The sequence below is a fragment of the Electrophorus electricus genome, chromosome 16, assembly GCF_041902795.1.
Source record: "Electrophorus electricus isolate QZ-2024a chromosome 16, ASM4190279v1, whole genome shotgun sequence".
NCBI lineage: Eukaryota > Metazoa > Chordata > Actinopteri > Gymnotiformes > Gymnotidae > Electrophorus > Electrophorus electricus.
The window spans coordinates 13,375,733-13,400,306 of NC_137512.1; the positions used below are offsets into that span (position 1 = coordinate 13,375,733).

Here is a 24,574-nt window from a genome sequence, read left to right on the forward strand (position 1 = left end):
AATATAGATGTATATATATATATATATTTTTTTAAATATTCATATATATAAATATATATTTCAATTTTAATATATATTTCAATTTTAATATATATATTTTAAAACACACATTTTATATATATATATATATATATATATATATATATATATATATATATATATATATATATATATATATATATATATATATATATTGTCATGAAAACTCCAAGATTTTGGCCAAAGGACAGGAAAAAAAAGTTAATGTGCAAACTTTAATCTAGTATTATTAAGCACACAAAATAAAAATAGTAAAATGCCACTAAATACTAGTAAATTGAATTAGAATCAGAAGTTAATTAAAACTGAATTTGTATACTCAAAAGAGGCAAAAAAAACAAAAAGTATCATGTCTTGCCCTTAAATGTGTTAGTCTTGAGGCTAAATTTTGATAACCTTGAAGTGGGTCATGCACATACATTCTGTCTTGTCTCTTTGAGAAATATGAATGCCAACAATGGTATCAAATCACTGAAATTGTTTTCCTAATGTTTTCCTAATCAGAAAGCTGTCATTAATGTAAGTGATCAACACACAAACTCAAATTAAAAATTGAAATGTGCAAGGTTGGTACCCTACAATCCACTGTTACGAAAAGCCAACCCAGGCGAAATTTCTTGCTCTATCACAACTCTTAATAAGAACACAATAGTCAACTTAAATGGATTATTTAACTAACATTTATAAAAGAGAATTCATAACAAGAACATTTATAACAGAAGAAAGTGAGATATTCCAGAAAATTCACAGATTTCTTTAAAAAAGTAGAGAGAGAGAGCGTGAGAGAAAAAGCAATAAAAACATAAAACGGACTATGTCAAGGAAGCTCCAGCCTGCAGAGACCCCAAAGTACAATCCCCAGCATCTAATAAAATGAATGCCAAAGGAAAAAAAATAAATAAAATCAAATCATCCACACACACACACACACATTCTTTAAACAGGGTGCCAGTGTCAGCACCACCTACACAGGTCTTTACCATCATTGGACACAAATGATGCCCAAATAAATTAAACTGTAACAAGTCATTACCCAAACAGCCTTGCATGTACAGTACTCACTGTCAGTGTATTATATCAAAAATGGGGCTGTGAGACATGGAACTAAAAAGATCAGGCTTTCTGCCTCAACTGAAATAATTTAGAATGCTTTGCTGAATCCTGAACTACAAATGTATGCTCCAGTTGAGGATGGGGGTGGTGTTACAGGTGCTGTGATTTCACACAAGGCTGACATCCTCTGGGTTTGGACAAAGCGAACTCTCAGTGAGATGTCTGCCGCTGAGGACCCGGGGTTGAGCTCGCTCTTTCTGATAACACAGCCAACGGACAAGCAGCAAGGGAGCAAAGTTACAAAGGAACGTGGCTGAAGAGATAGGAGACAGACTCGCCATTGTGGGTTCTGCGAATAGCCTCAGCTAAGATCATGGATATGTCAATGACCTGGAAGAAGTGGGAGGGGGAAAATGTCATACTGAATTCGTTACTTGAGATTAGATTGAGACTTGCACTTTAATCAAGTGGAGTTAGCTAAATCTGAGGAAACATGAGTTTCTCTAGTCAAGAACGTTAAAACTATTAAAAAATAGAAGAGGGAAGATGTCATCATATTCTGGAATTTGTTCAAATTCAAAATGTGAAAATTCTTTTCATTACAAAGCAAATTAAAAAAGCAAAGTTCTTTTGACATTTCATTTTCATTGTCTTAACAGTATGACTGATGTCCCGAACAAAAAGTCCTTCCCAATGTTCCCCAAGCATTATCTGATTGACAGGAATGACTTGTTGACGGTGGCTATGTAATTGCAAATACATTCATTTTGGCACAGCTGGAGCATGATGCTGATGATATACAATTGCGAATGGGAGATTGTTATTCGGTTTGTAATACCATTAAGACAATGAAAATGACATGTCAAAAGGACTGCTTTTCATTTGATTGAGCTTTTCCTTAAATAAAAAACACAGCAACATGGGAAATTATACATTTCATTTCAAAATTTGGCAGCCAATGCATACAGGAATGCAATGGTAAATATATGTTTGCATTTGAATTATGAGTGCACTTAATGCATTCACATGGGCAGTTGTAATTGTAAACACCATTTAATTAGCGTTTTCAAATTTGCATTTGAATTTGGAAATATTTTAGTATTTTTGTCAATGTTTTAGTATGTTGTAAAATATTTGTCAATGGCCAAAATGTAGGCAGACAACTCAAGAACCCTACATTTAGAAAAATGCATTCTTCACTGGTATCTCACCTGTATTTTAGGACAATGCTTCATCTTTTCCTCCTGTGGAATGGTGTTGGTGACAACTACAGCCTCAAAGCAAGCATTGTTGATGCGTGATATGGCAGGCCCCGAGAAGATGCCATGAGTAAGGATGGCATAAACTTTGGTGGCACCAGCAGATATCAGCCTAGGAAAACAAAGGGGGGGGGAAAGAAATCCATTAAATAAACTAGTCCTTACAATATTAGTACACAATAATACTTATAGCAAATAAATACAGAGTAATACCACATAAGGCAAAAAAGTGTTACTTGTCAGCTGCGTGGCAGATGGTACCACACGTGTCAGCCATGTCATCAACTAAGATGGCTACCCGATCCTTCACGTCTCCAACCAACACCATGCGATCCACCTCATTAGCCTTTTTCCGCTCTTTGTGAATGAGGGCAAAGTCAACATTTAGCCTGTCTGCTATGGAGGTAACCCTGCCAATGGAAAAAAACAAACCTTAGAGGCATGTTACTTCAAATGAAGCAAAGAAAAAAAAAAAAAAAAAAGTACCTCACACCATTTAACTCCAACACATTCTCTCAGTGTAAGTAATATGCAACTCTGAGCAGAGGATGGCCACACCTTTTGGCTCCTCCAGCATCAGGTGAAACAATGGTGCAATTTTTCCATTCAGGAATATTCTCCTTAATCCATTTTAGCACAGCAGGTTCTGCATACAGGTTGTCCACAGGAATGTCAAAGAATCCCTAAAAAACATACCAAATTAGGCAAAAGACCACCAGAGAAATAAATAAAAGAACCAATGTGTGCTGCAAAGAGACTGAAAGGGTTAGGCGTTTACATAAGCAGCACATCCATTAAGCCCATTTCAGTGCAGACAACCTCACCTGTATCTGGGAAGCATGTAGGTCCATGGTTATTATATGATCAGCACCTGCAACTGAGAGCATATTGGCCACCAGCTTGGCAGAGATTGGCGCCCGGCTCTACAGAGAGAGAACATTTAGTGTGATCCTATAGTAAACAAAGAGAGCAATTTTGCACCAAGCACCAGAGGATTACAATAGTAATTTCACTGTAAATGAAAAAAAATGAAACAAATGACATCTCAACTACTGAAAATATCCAGTGTTATGACAATTTGGACTATGACTAGCTATTTTTAGCTATTGTAGTGTCCGTTGTCTGCCAAATGAGTATGCCCCCCCCCCCCCTCCCCCCCTTTGAGTCTTGGTCCTCTCAAGGTTTTTTCCTCATGCTTTAGGGAGTTTTTCCTTGCTATTGTTGCCCTTGGCTTGCTCACTGGGGGCTTGGACTCAGACATGTGTAAAGCTGCTTTCTCACAACAGCTGTTGTAAAAAGCACTATGTAAATAAATTTGATTTTTTTTTTACCTAGGCACAACTCTAGCAACGTCTGGAGCACTATAGTGACACACACCAATATGGTTTTACTCTGCCTTGTTTTGGGGTCCAGCAACTATGACTACTCTATGCACGATTCTGCATGGCTTCCAAAGCTGACCTGAAATCAGTTTGTTCTCAATTTTATTTTGTTTTTGTCAACACACCAGATAGTACCCGTTCACTGGAATGGGTCCAGTTTCTCATATGCTTTACCATAAACTAAGATTAAGATCTAGGCCAGATAGAATGCCTTTATTTGGTCATATATGCATATACACATGTGTACAGTACAACTGAATGTTTCTTTTCTCATATCCCAGCTTCTTTGTGAGCTGGGTCAGAGCGCAGGGTCAGCCATTGTATGGTGCCCCTGGAGCCAAGAGGGTTAATGGCCTTGCTCAAGGGCCAAACTGATTCAAACTCAATTCCAGCTGACAGCCCAATGCAGGGCAGAGCTGGGATTCATTCTCAATTCGGCTGACAGTCTAATGTCCTATCCACTAGGCTACCACTGCCCCTGGATTAGTACCTTCTAAATGCCATTATGCAGACACATCCAAACAGTGTTACAACTGGGGACTTTTACACTCCAGCAGTGGTGAATGGTTAACTAAGACATGTCCAAACCGACAGACAGTCTTACCTTGTCCTTTTTATCTTGCCGGGCATAAGGGAAACATGGGATGACGGCAGTGACACGGGAGGCAGATGCTATTTTGCAGGCGTTAATCATAATTAGAAGCTCCATCAAGTTGTCATTTATTTCCCCACAGCCACTCTGTACAATGTATACGTCCTCGCCACGGACGCTCTCTCCAATCTCCACACTGCAATGGCAAGAAGACACAAGGACTGATATTAAAGACTAACTTTACTCCCCATAAATGGCTAAAAAAAGAGATAGATACTAGAAAAGGGATTCATCTTTATCTGCTCCCACATGGTTGTTCAAGTAGTGCTCCAGCCTACTATTGATGGTTTTCCTTTACCAAATGTTAGCATTAATATTAAGGATATGTGACCTGATCTTTCTAAACAAATCCAAAATCAGTTGATGTGCATCATTTGAATCCAATATCTTGCTAAAGCAATGGAGTAGCTAAAAAATAATTTCAATGGCATTTCAATATGGAAAACAAAGAAACTTTATGATTGTCTTGTTAATTCCACCCTTGGACAGCACACACAACCAGAAAGTAAACAAATGTTTGACGTCAAAGTGTACCACTTAGTAATCAATTGCATGATAGGCATAATGGAAAGACACTTTTCTAGCCTCAACTGCAACATAATGAAAGGTGCTCAGGCATTAAATCTGTCAAATGTCACTTTCTGAAGAGAGGAGAATGTGCTATTAATTGCTATGGGATCCAACTATGAAAATCTGAATCAGGAAAATGCATCAAACCAAGTGAGTCTTAGAAAGACTTGCAAAAAGTGGTAAATATTCAACCACTCTCCAACAAAGTCATTTTTTTTCTCCTATTCCGAATATGCAAAATAGCTGTGGTGTTGCTTGTCAGCTTTCCATTTCTAAAGATCATTTAAAAACATTTAGTCAACTATGACACAGTAGACAATCAAGTCAGGCTATACTCTGTATTGAGTCCAAACATACCAAAGCACTGAATTATGTAATGATCTTGTGATGCAGTTTGCTCACCAACATGATAATCCCTACATTCTTTTCCTTGTAGTGTGACTAACTGAATAGCCACTCTATTACAGCTGTAGGCACGTCATGTTGTATTATAGTGCATTATAATGTATTTGATTAGTGACCCCCTACAGATGAAATAGTACAAACTTTCTGTAAGACGTTTTTTGTTTTCATTTAAGTATATAATTTTTACGATAAACAAATCTTATATTATATATGTGGATCCTGCGTTATTTATAGTTTTCAAATAAACATAGAATGGTGGGCAATATATTTACTTTTTGTACAGCCTACACAGTTCATGTTAATTTATGTCATTGAAAAAACAAATTTGGGCTGATGCTTACAATAAATGGATATACATTTACGAAACGTCTGTAAGCCTGCTTACAATTATTGTAATGTTTATTAGAAGTGTAACCTTACATATTGCGTGAGTGCAGTTACATATGCTTGCACATGCGTAGTGAACTCGATTTTTGCTAACTGAACACAGACTCAGCCCAGGCTGCAAGTTATGAATGCTGGAAACGAGGACATAACTGGTTAATTCTGGTAGGTTACGAATTTTTGTGTATGGAAACGCTGCTTAAAATATCGATGTGTTCGAGATGAAGGTCAGCCAACTTAAGCAGCATGTTTTGCTTTAAGAATTTCTGATCGTAAAACACAGCCAACTAACCTATCTAACCGATGCATTTCGAAATGTTAACAACCCTGAGTATCTTTACATCATATGGTGAATTCTGAAACTAGCCTTTCTCGCTTATCGGACAGTTTTTGCTAACATACGTCCCTTATGTACAGAAGGTGTCCCAGTAATGCGCAGTGGTCTCGGTAACTCCACTGCATTCTGGGAGTTGAAGTGTTAGCAACCCCACGTGGAGAGACTGATTTCATGATCTGAACTACAAGTTCCGAGGACTGTTGAAAAACAGCACTTCAAGACGACACATGTAGCCAACGCAACTAGTTAACATACGAGAAATCCAGAATTAGCATTACTCACCATGTCTCTTGATTGCTAAACTTTTTCGTAACGACCTTCCCCAACTCCAGTCCGAGGCGGTCTGCAATTCTTTGTGATAAATCCTGGTGAGAGCTACCACTGAAGATCTTGATATTAGGCATCTTTATGTGTTCTAGTGCCTCGTGTTATGCCCAAACAGGGATAACGGAACAAACCAGTCTTTGCTCTAAAACAGCAACGTCTGCTTGACCAGAAGGAGCTTGTCGGCCAATGCGGTTAGCCGATGCTGAATTTCCCTGTTAGGTGAACGTCCTCCCTACCTTTCCGCCATAGTTAATCTCACGAGTCTCCAGTCGCGCGCGAGATCATAAATTAGTCCTGCCTGTTTACGTCATTTAACCCGTTGGTGATGTTTTCTTTCAGGTTCACACGCCTTTATCCTTGACTCCTATTGAGTCCTTTACTACACTACTTTTTTATAACTAGTTTGTTTTTGAATTGCATTTGAATTTCTTGCTTACTCCAACCCCTGTTTTATAATGTTAAACTACCACTGAACAAAACATGTGTTTAGTGCAGAGATGTTTATGTTCTCATTTAAATTTTCAGATAAAAGACCATTACTAAGGAGTGCTGATAGAAAGGGCCTTTCAGGCAGAGAAATTCACACTCCTTTTGTAAGATAAGTTTAAAAGGTGCTTGTCTTACGTGTACAGCTATTTTGTAAATATGAGAGCTTTTAACCTCCGCTTAACAATTAATTGATAACAATGCTGTTTTTGTTATGGTTTTGTTTAGGTTTTATTTGGTTGCAATTTTATTGTGTTAACTGAATAATTCATACAGAGTGGAAATACTTTTGTGAATAATGAACAGTGCTAGCTTAATTAATGCTGTGTCAGCATTTATTTGCATCTTGACGCATTTTCTGTATCTGAGAGACATCTCCAGAACTCAAAAGGAATGATATCTTGAGTCTTCTGGTCAGTGAAATGGAGCTAAAAAGGCAATTAAAAGTTCCTCATCCAACTGCATCTCTATCCATCACAGTTGCAAATTTGTGCAGACATAGTTTGAACAATTGTGTGCAGACATGGTTCTAATGAAAATATACCACTGGTTAATATTAAATAAAAGTCAATGCAAAATGTATATTTTGAGACCAAGTAGGCTACACTGTAATGTTCTGGCCAAGCCTTATATTTGAGCAATTCTAGGGGCTGACAAGGGCTATGTTGTATATTAAACAAAACAACAATGTCATTGCTGTCTAGTGTAGCTCCACAGACCTTGAACTACTGGCTTTAAACTACAAATCATTCACCTCTACAAGAGCATTCTCATTTTATAGTTTTGGTTGGTGTATAAATGCTTCATCATGGAAATGCTTTAAATGTGCTGCAGCCGCTATCCAATAAAATCACACAGCTGGACAATAGCTATGTCAACTCCTCAGTTATTACTCCAGATTATCCAAGGAGCAGCCAAAATATAAACTGCAAATTACCTCTGCAGCTATGGATGGGAAAACTCTGGCCATATTATTACATGTTTGGCTGCCTCTGGATATAAGTCTTTCTTGGAATCTGTTCTGCTGCACTGTTCCTGCTACACATCCGATTGCCCCTTTAGGGCTTAATACTGTCTGAGGTATTTGAGGTAGGTGGCTGGGCTTGTTATGTTTTATTTATAGGATAACAGGATAGGCCTTAAGTTCTGTTAGGACAGCCTGTCAAGATGGGACTGTTGTGTATCCAAATGAGATCAAGCTCAGTTCCCATCAATTTATTATCGATTTATTACCTCAGTTTTAATAAATTAACTAAGAATGAATGCTTGCACAACATTTTTGGAGCTTTCATTAGTACTTTCTTGCTGAATTTAATTTTTTTCTATCACATATGACTTATGTGACAGGGCAATTGCATTTTACATTAAGTATATATTATTTATAAACAATGCTGTTATTATATTTAAAATATGTACAATCTTACTTTTAAAATGTACAGGTGTATCATTTCTGCCTATATTTGGCCTCAGAACATCTCTCTTCAGTGTCCAGCGTCTCCTTGGATTAGGTGTGCAAAACACATAAAAGGTATTTTTTGCATGAACCAAAATCATTGTTGACCAATGTTATTGTCTTTAGTCCACTAGAGGTCACTGTTACGCTATGAATTTGAAATGTATGAATTTGATTAGGGTTATTATGTAGGCCTATTTAAATTCAAAATCGTGTTTCCAGTAACCTTATTTGATGACGTCAGCTAAAATATAACTACAGAAATTCTAGCTCGTTAGGCGAATTGAGGAAAATGTTGTATATTATTTTTAGAATGTACATATTATCCTAATGAGAAGATCTTGAAACGATATATGCTCACCAGGATTTATTTATTTATTTATTTATATATTTATTTATTTATTTATTTATTTATTTAAATAACTGTTTAATTGAAGCCTACCAAGAAAGACCGTGTCCGTGACGTCACGAGTTCGTAGGTGGGGTTAGAGGAAAGAATACTGTGGCAGTTGCTCTTCGCGGAGCCTGTGAGAGAAGTAAAGCACGCCTCCCGGGAAGAGGTAGCGCTTCAGTCTACGAGAGCTATGGAAGGAATAGGCTAGGTTTATTATGTATATTCATTCAAATTTTCTACAAAAAATATTTATCGATATCATGTTCGACCTTTACGCAATTATCTAGAGCTGAAGTTTACATGTAACAAATTTAACTGGGCTAATATTCGGAGAAAGCTGCAATGGATATAGTTAATTGAATGGGAGTCCTGAGAAAGCGACTTCTGAAGCTCTTTGAGCCAGAATGTAGACTATTTTCTTCTGAACTGCACATCAGTGCTTGGTAATGATACAGGACGTTTCCGAATACGCGCCTTTGCATCCGAAATCTCAAACCTGCTATTTCCATTTCTCAAAGTGACGGACTTTTTAACTCAAATCCAAATCCGCGATTTTGAAGTGGAGGAGCACATTTTTCATGTTAAGGGGCTTCCGTGACTACATTCAGGATTTCATTCGAGCGTAAAACCTCTGTAAGTCTCCATCCTGTTTGTGGCTGGAAGAAACTCTTGTGATAATATATTCCTCATCATTTCTGATACATTTAGCTATTAGTCTGTAAAGGGCATAGATTTCACATTCTTTTGCAAAGTTTTTCTTCAGAAGTAGTTGTGTCATACCTCTCTCAGAAATGGCTTTACCAGACAATTCTAGTGGTGTTCCAGAGGGGCTTCCTTTTCCAGAGATAATTGAATTAAATGTTGGTGGACAGGTGTACATAACACGCTATTCTACCCTCACTAGTGTGCCAGACTCCCGCTTATGGGAAATGTTCAGCCAGAAAAGCCCTGCAGGCTTGGCTCGTGACACAAAGGGTCGTTTTTTTGTTGACCGTGATGGCTTCCTATTTCGTTACATATTGGACTACATGCGGGACCAGCAGCTTGTCCTACCAGACCACTTCCCTGAGCGAGGGAGACTACAGCGAGAGGCAGAGTTCTTTAATCTCCCAGAACTTGTCAAGCTGCTGGCCCCAAAGATCAGCAAGCAGAACTCTCTGGGTGAAGAGGGCTGCCAGAGTGACCCTGAGGACTCATCGCCCAGCACAGATGCCACCCATAGCCTGGCAACCCTGGGTGCGGCAGCTGCTGCCTGCTCCACCCTTGGGTCTGGCGGGGTTGATGGCAAGCGCTCTGGCTTCATCACAATTGGCTACCGAGGCTCCTACACACTGGGCCGTGACAGCCAAACAGATGCCAAGTTCCGGCGCGTGGCTCGGATCATGGTGTGTGGAAAGACCTCCCTTGCCAAGGAGGTCTTCGGCGAAACCCTGAACGAGAGTCGCGACCCTGACCGCCCACCAGAGCGCTACACATCTAGGTACTACCTGAAGTTTACGTTTCTCGAGCAGGCATTCGACAAGCTAGCTGATGCAGGCTTCCATATGGTAGCCTGCAATTCGACGGGGACCTGCGCCTTTGCCCACGACCAGACAGATGACAAGATTTGGACCAGCTACACAGAATACGTGTTCTACCGTGAGTGAGCTCAGATACCTGCTCCTATGCGTCCTTCCAGCCTTCCACCTCTCTCCAACATGGCACCTGTCGCATTAGCTGTAGATGCTTCTAAATCACCACCCCAGAAACCACCATTTAGACTCTTTCCCTCAAACCCATGATGCCTTGTACTTACAACTACCCCCCTCTTCAAGCTACGTACCCTCTTCCAACTGCAAACCTCTCCCAGTTCTTGTGTAACCATCTCTAGCATTTCTGGCCTTTGTGAAGTAGTGTTGTACTGTTGAGTTTATTTAGTGCTGTTGCTGTTCAGCTGTCCAAAGCAGCAAAACGGCCAACTGAAAGGGCTTGGAAGAGCTTTCTGTATCCATGACTTCCTGTATCCATGACTTCCTGTATCTTCAATTTGGCATCAGACTTGCATGACAGCATTCTTCTTATCTGTCAACCAAATAGCTGGACTTTTAAAGCTTTCTAGGGTACTGGCCATCTCTTAAGAAAAACATATGTGTTCAGTAAAGTAAATGTAAAGCAACATGTTGAAAGGTTTTTTGGGACCAAACCATTGGGAAACCAGCAAGCTGATGCCATAGCCATCTCAACCATACAGTAAATCTCATTTAACTGATTGAGAGCCATGGAATTGCACATGAACAAACAACAGTGATCACTAGGACAGCAGGAAACTGATAGAAGCCCTGCGGGTTTGTTAGTGAGCCATTTTAGCAAGACGTAAACCTTGTGTCTTGTTTACAGTACTACTGACCAACAGATAGTGTTAAAGCGGAAGAAAATTTGCCTTTTTGCCAAAGCAAAGCAGGAGGCAATGGAAGGCACAAAAATAAAAGGATTAAGAAGTCACCTGAAATCTGCTCAGAAGGAAAGCCTGGTGAGATGTATTGATAGTGACATGAAGCGTTCAGTATTCCAGTCCCCTACGGTGTAAGAGTGTTGTTAATGTGTTACCTCACACAAAAAAGGTTTTTTTCTTTTAATTTTTACATCTTGTTTCCAACTAGAACCTCTCACAGGCCATTTAGAGAAAGATGAAACTTTGTTTATAATGGTTGTATAACCTTATTTGATTTATGTCAAATCAGTGTTTAGTGACAATAAATAAGGTTTATTTTTGTGAGAGTAAATATTACTTTCGTGTGAACAATGTTTGAAAAGTTCAGCTACTGTGAACCCTCATGTTAGCAATTTGCCAAACATTACAAAGAGTACAACAAATGGGTGTAATGTGTGGAACACCTGGAAAACAAACAAACAAAAGAAATTGAGAATAGATGAAGGAGAAATTATCAGGTACACCCTCAGGACATCCATGAATTTGCACAGCAGCTGTTACCTCAGATCTTAAGGACGGAATTGTACAAACCATTAATGCAAAATTATTGACACAGCTCTTAGAATACATATTTTTCCATTAAATTCCCTCCCCAGCTGTAATTCCGGCCTCAGATTTGTCATTATTTTACAAGACTATTGGTTGGCATGTAGTCGTTCACTGAAATTACTAATTAGACCATAATATTTATAATTTAGAACATTCCCATGTGAAGGTCATGTGAAGGCATTCTGTTTTATACAAGGCTAGTGACAGTGGCATTAAAACATGAAGAAAAGACAAATTGTCAATGTATTTTGATGGATTAAACTGATTAATCTGAACTTTCATTTGTATATCACTCTTATAAAATTCTAGAAGTACATTTCCCCATATTTAATCTCACAAGCACATTCTAAAATGGAAAATAAATATTAAGAATTATAACCCATGACCAAGAAAGATGAACAAATACAAAGCAATGAAAAACAGCCTCTTGCATGTTTGTCTGCATTTGATCACAGAATCTGGATAGATATGTAATTTCTTGATTTTAATCAGATTTTTTCCTCCCACAAAAGGTCACTTGGGAAATTACCTTAATTTGCCTTGATGATTAATGTTGCTTTATGGCAGATATATGTAGTTGAAATGTGAAGAGACTGATGAATTAAACCAGATTATCACGCTTGTGTCCCCTGAGCACACGTTTTCCCTCAGCAACGAGCACAGTCTCCCTTATACCTTATTATTAATCTTTTCTCATTGTTGTGACTTCAAAAGCTCACCCAAGACAATGCCAGAATAGAAACCAGGGCAAATGTGTAACTGGCTCCTCTCAAAGATTACCCTATAAATAAATTTCACATAAGACTCAGGTGGCATGATGAGAATCTAAAGGTTTTGCTGCAAAATATTTGAGAATACTGTGTGTGTGGTCTTTGCTTAACTGATACAGGACAGTCTTCAACTGAAACAGAAGAGGCTGTCATCTGAAATCTCTTATGTGTTTCAGGGCAGTTAACGTGTTCAGGTGACCTTGATTAGGTTTTGTGTGCTGTAGTAATGCTCAGATTAGTCAGTGGGACAAGCTAAAGATGAAGAGGGGTGCATATCAAATCAAATCACATTTATTTATATAGCACATTTTACGACACAAGTAGTCACAATGCAGCTTTACCAAATGTATGGATCCAAGTTCCTAATGAGCAAGCCAGAGGCGATGGTGCCAAAGAAAAACTCCCTGGATGGAACTGAGGAAGAAACCTTGGGAGGACCAAGACTCAAAAGAGAACCAATTCTCCTTGGGCGACCCAGCTAATAAACAGTCCAAGCTTTATTAATTTATGTTTAATCCAAGTAGCTACTTAAGTATGGTTGTGGGAGAGTCTACTCCAGTGAGTCTAGGGTGGTCAAGCTTATATAGAGTGAGTAAACATGGTCTGTCACTCCAAAACCAGACCAGCCGCCTTTTTCAAAAAACAGACTGAAGTGTTGTTGTTGTTGTTGTTGTTTTTTTTTTGGGGGGGGCAGGGTGGCTTTTCCATTTGCAACCTTTCATTATGACTATAGTGTTAGTACTAAACTACAGTGCAGTCTATAACTGGACCATAGCACTATTTTTGTTGTTTTGGCTCTGTTCCAGCACATTGAAATGAAACAGCAGACTACAGGTGTAAATGCCACATGATTAATCATCTCTAGATGATTGATAGTTTCACTACCTTGTATGGGGACTAACAGTGCAGCTACAGCTACCCAAGGAATAGCCAATTACATATGATTCCCTGAAATAGGACAGCCATGTTTAAAAATGCCATTATTTGTACATTTTTCACCCAATGTGGATGTAAAATACCTTTGAATTAAAGATGGCAGTCTACATTTGAACCTTATGGTCAATATTTCATTTCCAATCTGCTGCAGTTCAGAGCCAAAAGAGAAAAATTAAAGAGTGTACAGTTCCTAGGAAATTAGGTATGCAGCTTCCTCATCAAACAAACCTACTGGCTTTGTGCAACCTAACTTTTGTACAAAACATTTAAAGAAAAAATATACTTTTATTGCAGCCATGTCCATGTTAGTCTACCTGAAATGAATGTAGGGTTTGTTTGGTTTTTTTGTATTTTAATAGATGTTCATTTTTTAATTATTATTTTAGAAAAATGTTTACTCTGGTAGTTTAGTCCTGATTTAGTCCATGAGTACCTAACTAGTTGATGTGCATGAAGTATATGTGAGCACTGTCGATTTTTTTGTTATGTATGGTGCAGATTTGCACCTTTTTGCATGGAGAATTCAGCATGAGTTTGTTACTGCAGCTGTAGAAAGGGAAGGGAAGCCTCTTAGGAAGGGATTTTTACTTCCTTCCACAATTAGTGCATTTAAAAGCCTCATACAGTCAAACTCCTTTTTTAATGTTATTAAGTAACCTATAATTCCATTGTGTATGTTTCAGGAAATAAACAGAGTGCCGCTAGCTGCAGCATAATAACATCGGTTGAACAGATCACCTGTTGTCATGGCAGCATCCTGGATGCTGAATTACATGCTGTACGTTCACTATTGTTATATCGCTGCCCTTTTCATACTCAAAGCATATGTTAAAAATGGCTAGTTTTGAGATTTTACTGTGAGCATTTATTGAGGCCTTACTTGCTATTCCAGTTCATTGACTGCTCGATAATTGGGTTGGCCATACATCCCTTTTAACAACATACTGATGATGTTTTGTACATCTTGGTATAATGAAAGAGACATTTAGTGCTTGGGGGTCATGGCCAGGAAAATTCCATCAACAATAAAAGCCACATCCTTCCATTTGTTAATGTGCTGTTCTCGGTCAAATTCACAGACCTGCCTGGTCTGTGGCTAATACACTAGAGCACAAATGTCTGCTTCCACTATTAAGGACAGAGAAATCAAACCATTTGGTCTCAATCTACTTAACTGAGCTCATCTGGCATTGTTACAGCCAACTGGAAGGTATTCAACAGAAGTCCCACAAAATTAAAGCCCTTGTGATAGTGGTAGTAATGCAGAAAAATTCATACTAAAAAAGGTCAATATCAAGTGGTAGTCAGTAAGTGATGATCACTCTAATGCAGCATTAGGAGTGAAGCTTGTTAGCATTTTAATAAAATATGTCACCACAGTTTTTAAGAAATTGTGCAAATGGTGCATGGACAGAATTTTTAAATCTAAGACAGCTGAAAAAATTATTTGGCTCAGGTTTAAATTCAACTGAATAGTATTCTTCAATCCTATTCATTTGAGGAAGCATCTGCTGAAGTTTTTGAGAAATGAAAAAAAAATGAAAACAGCTTTTGGTAGCATGTTCAAACCTCTGGAACATATGTCACAATATAGCTCTCTAGACACCCAAACATGGAATGGATCCTTGGCACAGCATACTACGAGGTGTTTATCTACAGATTGTGTCATGAAATGCTGCCAGGATTTCTGGAAAACAACCTTAAACACGTGTCCCATATATGCTAATAATGACAAAAACACAGTGGACCAGTTTACTTTCTGCAGAGCAATCAAGCTTCACTATCCCTGTTCGCTTTCATACACTGCTGACCATGACAGCATTTTAGAGGAAATATTTCTTTAAACCTGCAGCATATGTGGTGTGTGGAATGCACAGCTGATATCCTTTCAGCTCACACAGCCTAAATTATTCAATTAGAATTGCACAGTTTCTGTTACAAATTAGAAACAAAGATGTTCTCATAATTGATTCACAAAATTGATTCCCAGATGCAGTGGGATGTGTAATTTCTGTACCACTGTAGCACTAGAGTGTACTAAAAAATAAAAGTGGCAGAAAGAAGCCGTGGTGTTGCTCTGAGCAAGCAGTGCCATGGTCTCCTCATTCACAGGTAAGCAAAATCCTTGTTTAAGTAAGCATTTAAACCGCTAAAGTGAGGAGAAAAAAGAAGGAAAAAGAACTTTAGGGAGAAAGTAGAATTAAGGTGATAGTTTCACTCCAACAAAGTCAGCATCAATTCCCCCTTGTAGTCAAAAAGAAGGAAAATATGGATAGAAAATCAAAATGAAAATCAGTAAATATTCAGTAGCCAGCAAAGAGCACGGGAGGATGCTGGATGGGCCTTGCTTGTTTCTACAGTCTGCCCTTTCCAAAGTGCTAGGCCCCAAAGCTGCTTTGGCCATAAACCCTGGCCCACTTGGGATTGCAGTGCCTTGGCACGCCAACAGCAGAGGTTTGGCTCACGACCACCCCCAGCCACCAACATGTACCCTACATCACAGCTCTTTGGCAAGCCTTTACTGCTGTCTCCCTCATGCAGCCCAAGATTTTCAGAGACTTTCAGAGGCCACAATACTCTCAGTGCCTGGGAGGGGGAGTCAGGCATGGGAGGGCGGCTGGAGTGGGAGTTCTGGGGGGCGGTGGGGGGGGAGGCACAGGGATACAGCATGGGCAGCAGGGCAGTAAGCTGCTGGAGCTTTTGCAGTTGCTTCTCTCTGCCTTCCCATCATCCCAGACCCCACTCCATCCCCCTGCCCCCAGCAAACTTGTTCAGCTTCCCCTAGATTTTCCCAAAACACCATACCTCCCCATTTTTGTCAGCCACTGCAGCAAATTTCAAGGCCAGTAAAGTAATATGTGTCTGTGTTACCAAGCATCACACAAATGACAAAGTATCTCTCACGCCTGCTATCATCAGTCAGTCTCTCATTCCCCCCCTTTTTCTCTCTCCTTTCTCCCTTTTCTCACTAGCCTTCTCCCTTTGCTCTCTCCCTTATTCTATATTCCCAATCTCGTCTGAGAAGAGGCTGCATAGTGTGGCAGCATGCCCAGAACACTGAGTGTAACATAATTTTAACCCATAAAACACGCTGAGCTGTAATTATGCCGCAGCCATCTCAGTTCTGATTAAAACCTTCTCTCAGATCGCAGTGCTAAAAAGCCACAGAACATAGCCGCCAGAGCCGGGGGGGGAGGGGCAGTGCCAACGTGGCAAGAGCCAGCAGCAAAGTCAACCAACCCTCACCCCCCTAGAGCTGCAAGGGAGCTTCATCACAGTACACATATAGAGCAAGGGGACAGTGGAGCATGCAGATGTTCATTTATTATGTCCAGTTCCAGGATCGCTGCCTATTGGTCCCTCTGGCACACACGCTAGGTGTAAGATGAAGATTGACACACGTGCAACTTCTTGGAAATTTGATATGGTACTGCCAGCTGACACTAGACCACACAGTAAATAAGGGACTTGGGAAGACATTATAAAGTGAATTATAAAGACAAATGTTGTCACAGTGGATCTAATTACTCCTCCACATCTCTGCTGTTTGGAAATAGAGAGGGAAGAAGATAGAGAGGCATCAACCAGATAGAGTAAAAATGTTAGTTCATAACAATAGGACAAAGCTGCTGTACCTTATCAGATTTCTCCTCTCTTCAACTGTGTTTGCATGTTAATGTGTATAGATAATGTGTATGGAGGAGGGAGAAAGACAGAAGTGGAGAAGGGGAGTTTGTAGCAAAGTACACAAAGTTTTCAGAGAAACAGGACCTTTCAGATAGATAGATAGATAGATAGATAGATAGATAGATACCCATCAAGGTGTATATATTTTTTTAAAAAGGGGTGTATATAATAAATATATTAAAAAAAAAAATTATATATATTTATATATATATATATATATATATATATATATATATATATATATATATATATATATATATATATATATATATACACATACACACACACACACATACATACATACACCCCTTGATGGGTACAGGTTAGAAATAGAGGGCATCTCTGGCCATGCAGAGTTTATGTTAGCCTTCTGCTAGCTTTTCGTTAGCAGTCAGTTTCTGACCACAGGATTGCTAACGGCAGACTAATATCAAGCCAGCAGTGACACTGATGTGAAAAAACAGCATTGCTACATTGCCATGCCTAATACTCTAACAGTGTAACACTAATTACTCTGACACTAGCATGCCAGCATCACTGATGTGTTGAAAATGCTCTGCTACCCACATAATATACAGCCAATGGGTGCTGGGGCAAGAAACTGATCATTGAGATCTATATATATATATATATATAGCTATTACCCATATATGAACATTTTGGCTGTAAAATTTCTTTTTATTGTGTAATACACTTGCCATACTACTGTGCTAAAATGTTCAAATGCATCTGAAACCTGAACCTTTCAAAACAGCTTCCTCAGTCATTAAACAGAGTGGAAAGACTTGCATATATCATAAACTCACTATGAAGCTCCACAGTGGTGGAGTGTAACCATAGAGACAATAGACCTCTTTTTTTAACTTTGAAATGCTTCCCACATCCCACTCAAGACTACCTTGCAGGGCCCGTAGTTAGTGAGAGCTGAAGTGAAGATCTTCTCACACAGCTCTCCAGGTAATCATTTATGCAACTGTCCACGAAGCGGCAGCTGTGCTTAGAAGAGTGTGCTGGCTAACAATGTAGCATTGTTCCTAATAATGAGGTCCATGAGCTAGGATGAACAATGAAGTCGCACCTTGGATCACATGAGCCATTGTACAGATGGCTTCCGTATTTAGCACTGAGGTGCCCACTGGGCATAAGTAAGTACAGGATGCTGATTCATTCTCTCTGGTAACTGTGCTAACCATATACGTTCATGTGGAGTCAACATCATATTGTGAAATTTTGAGCTGAAATTTTAGTTTTTTCTTAGAAAATGTCAGAAATGGCAGAGGTATTGTTTTGAGCTGTTATTGTGGCTATTGAAATTAGTTGCTCTAACTTCACTGATAAAGCATGGGTTTGTGATCACACAAACCACATACACACATACAAACACGTACACACCCAACACACACTCTTGTTAATGAGAGCCTGGAACTGGTGACACATTAGTCTTGTTAATAGCAGTAATGATGATACTGAAAAAAAGCAAGAAAAAAGTGCCACTGACAACAGATGGGCTTCTTGGGGGGGAAAAAAAAAACAAGACATGCTAGAAAGCACTTTCGTTTTTCAAAAGGGTGACAGGAAAATGGACGAGTATTTTCCTCTTTACTCTATAAGCCTGGATAGTAAAATGTGCTGGTCCTTTACACTCAACCAACCCCCCCCCCCACACACACACACACACCTAAAGCTGGCAAAACAATCATCCATTATAAGGCTCCAGAAAAAAAAAGGCTCAAGAATTCATCCTCTCATCCAGTGTTAGCTATGGGCCATTCAGTGGAATCAGAGATGCATAAATATAGATCGCGAACTCGGTCTCTCTCTATCTTGCTTCCTGTCTTCCACAAAAGCTAGTACAAAAACCTCAGATTACCCCTCAAAAGCATGTGTAAATTATGAGTGTCTGACTCCCACCCTCCTAAAACACACACTAACATGCACTCAGACAGAAGGACACAGACCGGCACCAGCATATTTTAATCAGCCTCCGGTTGAGTGGAGGCATTTTTTTTCCGTCACTGGAGTTATTACATAAGCAGATAACACCAGACATGTGCCTCCAGTCGAGCAGGGGCAAGGGGAGCAAGGGTGGAGGGACCAGGGACTGTACTCTTTAGTCCTTTGTCAGATGGTTGAGTGAGATTCTGACCTCCGCCGACTTTGCCGACACTGCACTAATGTGAATAAATGCTGGGATGATATCCCCTCACCACCAGGCCCTCTTTATCACCGCTCTGTAACTCCACTTCTCACACCACCCTCTCCCATCTTGGCTCGCATGCCATCGTGCTGAACTTCCTTCACTTCCCTTGTGATCGAGACCTCCTGTGCTTTTTTTCCTATGTCTATGTTTGCCTCAGTCCCAGTGGCTGGCTTGCTTTCAGCGACCAGGCTGATCTCCAAGCCTCTCATGGTGTGCTTTCTTTCTATGCACTTTGATAAAGCAAACAAGAAAGAAGAGAATGTGAACTCAATATTCTATGTGAAGTCTTTTCAACCATCTAAAGAACCTTACCCAGTCAGAACACAGGGCCTGAAAAAATAACCTGATTTAAGACCATAATGTGTCTATGTGTATTTATTTATTTCTGTGTTCTGGTTTCTCATTGGTCTTCCATTTCTTATGATTTCAAGCCCAGTGGCTTGCCTAATAATTGTAAAACTCATTTGGCAACCTGTGTGTTTCTATAACTGGTAAACTGGAATTTTATTCACGATTTTGTGTCTGTTGCAGGTGATAAAGAGTTATTCCCACCATGTCCATGCAACCAAAGTACTGCAGACAAGCCAGAGGACCAACCAGTAGAAGGCATAGGCAGTGACAGACCCAGTGCAGATTTGGACTCAGAACAAATGCCTCCCATAGAGCACAATACCCTGCTGCCAAGCCAGGACAGCCCTGATCTGTTGCTCCCCTCACCACCATTGCCAGTCATAGGCCCATCCATACCACCTCTCAACCCCTGTCCCAATCCCTTTGCCCACCCTCCATCCAGCCCCCCTCCAATGCCCACCAGCAGCCCTGGAAGGCCCACCACCCTGGCCTTGAAAACCCTGCCTAGACCTACAGCCACTGGAGAGAATGGCAGGGCCCTGGCACAGGACCCTGAGGAAGAGGAGAGGAAATTGATGGAACAGGAGCTGAAGAAGTGCATCGAGGACTTCCGCAAGATTCGTATCCCAAAGCTTTTTCCTGACCGCAAGAGGCACTGGCAGACTGACCTCCTGAAGAAGTATGACACCTAAAACCACCTGCTGTCAGGCTACAGCAACCCAGCTGTAATGCTTGAGAGATGCAGGTTCTCAGTTGCTGACTCAGTCTACAACGTTTAATCCATTCCCCTCTCCAGAAATAGACCCCAGAAAGATATTGTGTGTATGGGTGTCAGAAACATGTTATCAGACTTGTCATGTTCAGAGAGACATGTCTATTGGTGTCAGAAACATGTAATCACACTCATGATGTTTTTTGTTGGTGAAGTTTTCGTATTTATTGGTCATGCAATCTGAGATTGCGAACAGAAAAACACCAAACACCATCTCTTTGAAAACACCAAAAGGAAATAATTTTGGAGTTGCAATCATGAGACAATGTGGAAAGATCCTTAATACACACTATTAATGGCCCTTTGTATAAAAAAATCTCTAGTAACCTGATTTTTTTTTCTTTTAAAGAAAAGTAGTCTGCATGGGGAATGAGTTGGTGTGCGGGGGGGCGGGGGGGGCACTGACTGACATCATGCTGATCACTGTAAAACATTGTTCCTCTAACTGTCCAACAATGTTTTCCATTAAATGAAACTGAACAATAAATAGATTTATAAACCAAAAAAAATGTTTTCACTGTTCACTGTGACATTTTTTTTCACACCTACCATCTCCTCTCTGCTCTCCAAAGCCCATACATTAGTCCGTCAGATTTTCGGTAAGGAAGCTGCTGCCTTGTGGTGCAAAGCAGAACCTGCTCCAAGGTACTGTTCTGGTTCTTTCCCATATTGACAGCTTTGCAAGAATGGGTTCAGTAATACTTCTGGAAATACCACACCACCTTTAAATAATATCAGAATACATGTTTTAGAATGTATCAAGCTTTAGGCTGATGCATTTGTGTATTATTAACCACATCAGAGCAAGTGATGCATACAGTTTATTTCCCTTCCAAAAACGGCATAGAAGAGAACGTAATTATAAATGTTTAGCCATGTTTACTCCTTTTTCCACATATATTGCTAAATCTTGCATGTTTAGTTTATATGATTATGTTTACGTGCCTTAATAGTCCACTTTTGAATCAAGCACCAGCAACTGCCCGTGAAATCTCCTCCATGTTTAATCATGAAATTATTGTATGCCATTCAACTCTGAAACCCCCTCAGGCCCATGCTCCCATTTCAAATGCATGTGCAGCTTGAAGACCAAAGACAAATCTAGATTTTATTCACACACAGGGTAAGTGCAAGGCCCAAAGAAAGATATCAATCTGTGAAACTCTGAGAAACAGACTTTCCCTGTATACTGGAAGAATGAACTTATGGTTAAGAGCCACAGGCGAACATCAGGATCTGCACAGTAGGCTCTCCTCCCAGGAGAAGGCTATCAGTTCGGCCTCCTTCAGAGCCCACAACAGAGGCTCCTTTTTATTCACTTCCAAGCAACTCAAAGATTGAACTTTTCCCATCTCCGACTGTCAGTGTGTTCTGAGATGTGCTTCCCGGGTCCGATACTGCAACTCATCAGTAACTATTGCTTCATCAGCTCATTTTAGCCATGCCTGGCACCAAGTCCCAGTACATCTTTGTATGCTGGCTTCTGTCCCAGCCCCAGGTCATTAATGAGAATCAATCAACACCTGGCTACAGAAGGCATGAAAAGTATTGGATGAGTTCCACCCAACACTGCATGCATACAATCAATAATTCCACTGCTATAGATATTGTATGCACACACAAATATACACCCATGCCATCATACACAGTACAAACATCTCCTAGAATAAATAACCATGTGTGTTTATTTAATGAAAAGTCTGCCCCAAAAAGCAGTGTCTTAACATGTGCCAAAGTGTACGAGTTGAACACAAGATTCATGCTCTTACCAGGGATTCACTTAGCCCAACCCAGGCCATTAAACAGACAGTGTTCCAAAGTCACAGCATAATTTCAACTTTAAAGAAACCCATCTGACATCTGCTGAGTCAAGGTTTTTTGAACTGCAAGTAAAAAATGTACTTTGTTTTTTGTTTTGTTTTTGCTGACACCATGAATCCCAGAAACCCCATACCCTTCCTTCCGAATTTACATAGAATTGTTTTATGGCATGTCATCTTAAAAGTCACCAGTGAAGTCAGATCTTAGATGGTGTTTTACAAAGAGAGAACTTGTTTGTACCTTAGATACTGCCTAATTTTAAGAACTTTATCAGAATTCAAAACTTCAATGGCTCCTGTACTAGCATATTCTCTATCATTGGGGATCTATCAAAATCCCTCAAGGTCCAACCAACTTTTATTTCACATTGAGACCAAATATGATTCTGTCTATCCATAATGCAAGATTAGTATAACCATAGGCATACTTTATGCTAGGGGCACTAGGGACATATCCTCACCACTTTCTGAAACGGCTGATTTTGTCCCCACCACTTTTTGAAAGCATACTCTGAACACTGAATGTTCAACAATGTTTTTTTTTTTTTTCAGATACCTGTTAAAACAGTCTGTAAACTGCACTGAGATCATACAGAGAAATATATTTAGTCAACAACCACATCTAATTTGATATATGGTTGTCAATGCAGATGAGCTCTGTTTATTTAAAAAAAAAAAAAAAAGAACAGCTTCTCGAAAGAGTTGTCAAAATAAAGGTTCAAATGAAAAAATTTTAAACAGAAATAAATAGAAAACATTTGCACTACAAATATATTTTAAACCTTAGTGCAGATACTTCTTGTATTGTTCAATACTGATATGCTTGACAAATGTGTCCATAAAACCTTTCGTTAACCTGTTCCTTTCAGTCCCGGCACTAATTTATTTTCAGTGAACATGTATATCCAAGGAACTGATTTCTTAAAGTGAACATGAATTTGAGGGACAGCTGAATTGAATCTTACCCCCAGTGCTTCTCAAAATAAAGTTACATCCATGACTGTACAATTAATTTGTCAATAGATATGAGTTAAAGTAGAGATGATGGTTATTATTAATGTTATTTATCTGTCAGACAATGATGTACCTTGGTGATCCTAGCTTTCAAATCACTGGATTTATTAGAATATTCCTAGAAATAAGAGAAACATTAGTAGACTACACCTCATTGGAGAGGGAGATGAAGGGCAGGATTTGTATTTTTGCAAGGGAGTGAAAATCAACAAAAATTATATGATCCTGTGTATGAAATCTGTGTACATTACACATGTATCACACACAAAAGCATGCACATGTATTGCACTGTTTGGCAGCAGCACAACAGCCAGAGGCTCCTAGACCACGAGACACAAATGAGAGAGTGTGAGAGAGAACTAAGATCCAGTATAATGAAGAAGGCTCTCTTCACAACATTTCCAGTTCCATTTGCATCATTAAAACCTGCACTCTAATCCTGTGTTCCCACTTTAATCTCCAATTTCTGTTCAATCTCTCATCAGTAACTATCAGGACCAAAAGCGGTGCTCCAAAGAATCTGTATCCACTGGAGTGTTGCACATGAGCAGACCAGAGACCTGAGCAGTCCTATACATCATAAAATGTAACATTATAGAAGTGTCCGATTATTAAAATCCCAAATGCCATTCATTCATTTTAAAATACATTGACCTGCCACCTCACAAAATGATCGTTCACTCCAAAGCACTAAAGAGAATCTTGAGCAATAATTCTTTCATGTTTCATTTGGTGATTTTTTTTTCATGAATAGCAATGAGTCCCCTATTGATGTCCAGTGTTCTGCAAGTGAAGCCATTTGCTGTCTGTGCTGCAGCCTGGCCTGTAGAGCATGACACTGTTGAGCTTTAATTATCCAAACAGCAACTACCACCAAAAGGCTTTAAGCTCTGCCACTGGTCACCTGAACAGGCTGGATCTGGGACCTCAGAGCTGCTAGGACTGAGTGACATGTCTTGCATGAACCAGCCACTACTGGCTATGCCTTATCCATCAACTTAGAGGCCCCTGGATGCCATTGTGAAATCTTAAAGAAAGCAGTTTTAGAATCATCCACATTTTCAATATTATTGTGAGCTCACATTTTAATAAGGCTAATAAGCCAAATGGGCAAATTAGGGTGAAGGTATCAAAAAAAAATACCCCAATAACTAAAATTAGCTGAATACATTTACTTTCAGAATAGCTCACAAAAGTCTTCCTGGGTAAGAAACCTTTTACAGAGAAACTCACCATTAATCTTTCTGTTGCAGGGTGTCATGGT

The 24,574-nt window shown here is 39.5% G+C and overlaps 3 protein-coding genes across 3 annotated transcripts; 2 read left to right on the plus strand and 1 right to left on the minus strand.

Annotated features, from left to right (window-relative positions):
• Positions 1-235: 235 nt before the first annotated feature.
• prps1b (phosphoribosyl pyrophosphate synthetase 1B) lies at positions 236-6,671 on the minus strand. The gene is made up of 7 exons (XM_027004908.3): positions 6,364-6,671; positions 4,338-4,521; positions 3,176-3,274; positions 2,910-3,034; positions 2,588-2,761; positions 2,304-2,463; positions 236-1,482 (listed from the first exon to the last, which is right to left on the minus strand). The coding sequence occupies exons 1-7, from the start codon at positions 6,483-6,485 to the stop codon at positions 1,390-1,392; spliced, it is 957 nt and encodes a 318-aa protein (XP_026860709.1). The 5' UTR covers positions 6,486-6,671; the 3' UTR covers positions 236-1,389.
• LOC145651691 (uncharacterized) lies at positions 5,373-20,857 on the plus strand. The gene is made up of 2 exons (XM_081699004.1): positions 5,373-5,909; positions 19,885-20,857. The coding sequence occupies exon 2, from the start codon at positions 20,004-20,006 to the stop codon at positions 20,394-20,396; it is 393 nt and encodes a 130-aa protein (XP_081555130.1). The 5' UTR covers positions 5,373-5,909; positions 19,885-20,003; the 3' UTR covers positions 20,397-20,857.
• Positions 8,442-11,813, plus strand: kctd12b (potassium channel tetramerisation domain containing 12b). Its single transcript, XM_027004909.3, has one exon. The coding sequence runs from the start codon at positions 9,533-9,535 to the stop codon at positions 10,385-10,387; it is 855 nt and encodes a 284-aa protein (XP_026860710.2). The 5' UTR covers positions 8,442-9,532; the 3' UTR covers positions 10,388-11,813.
• Positions 20,858-24,574: the final 3,717 nt, after the last annotated feature.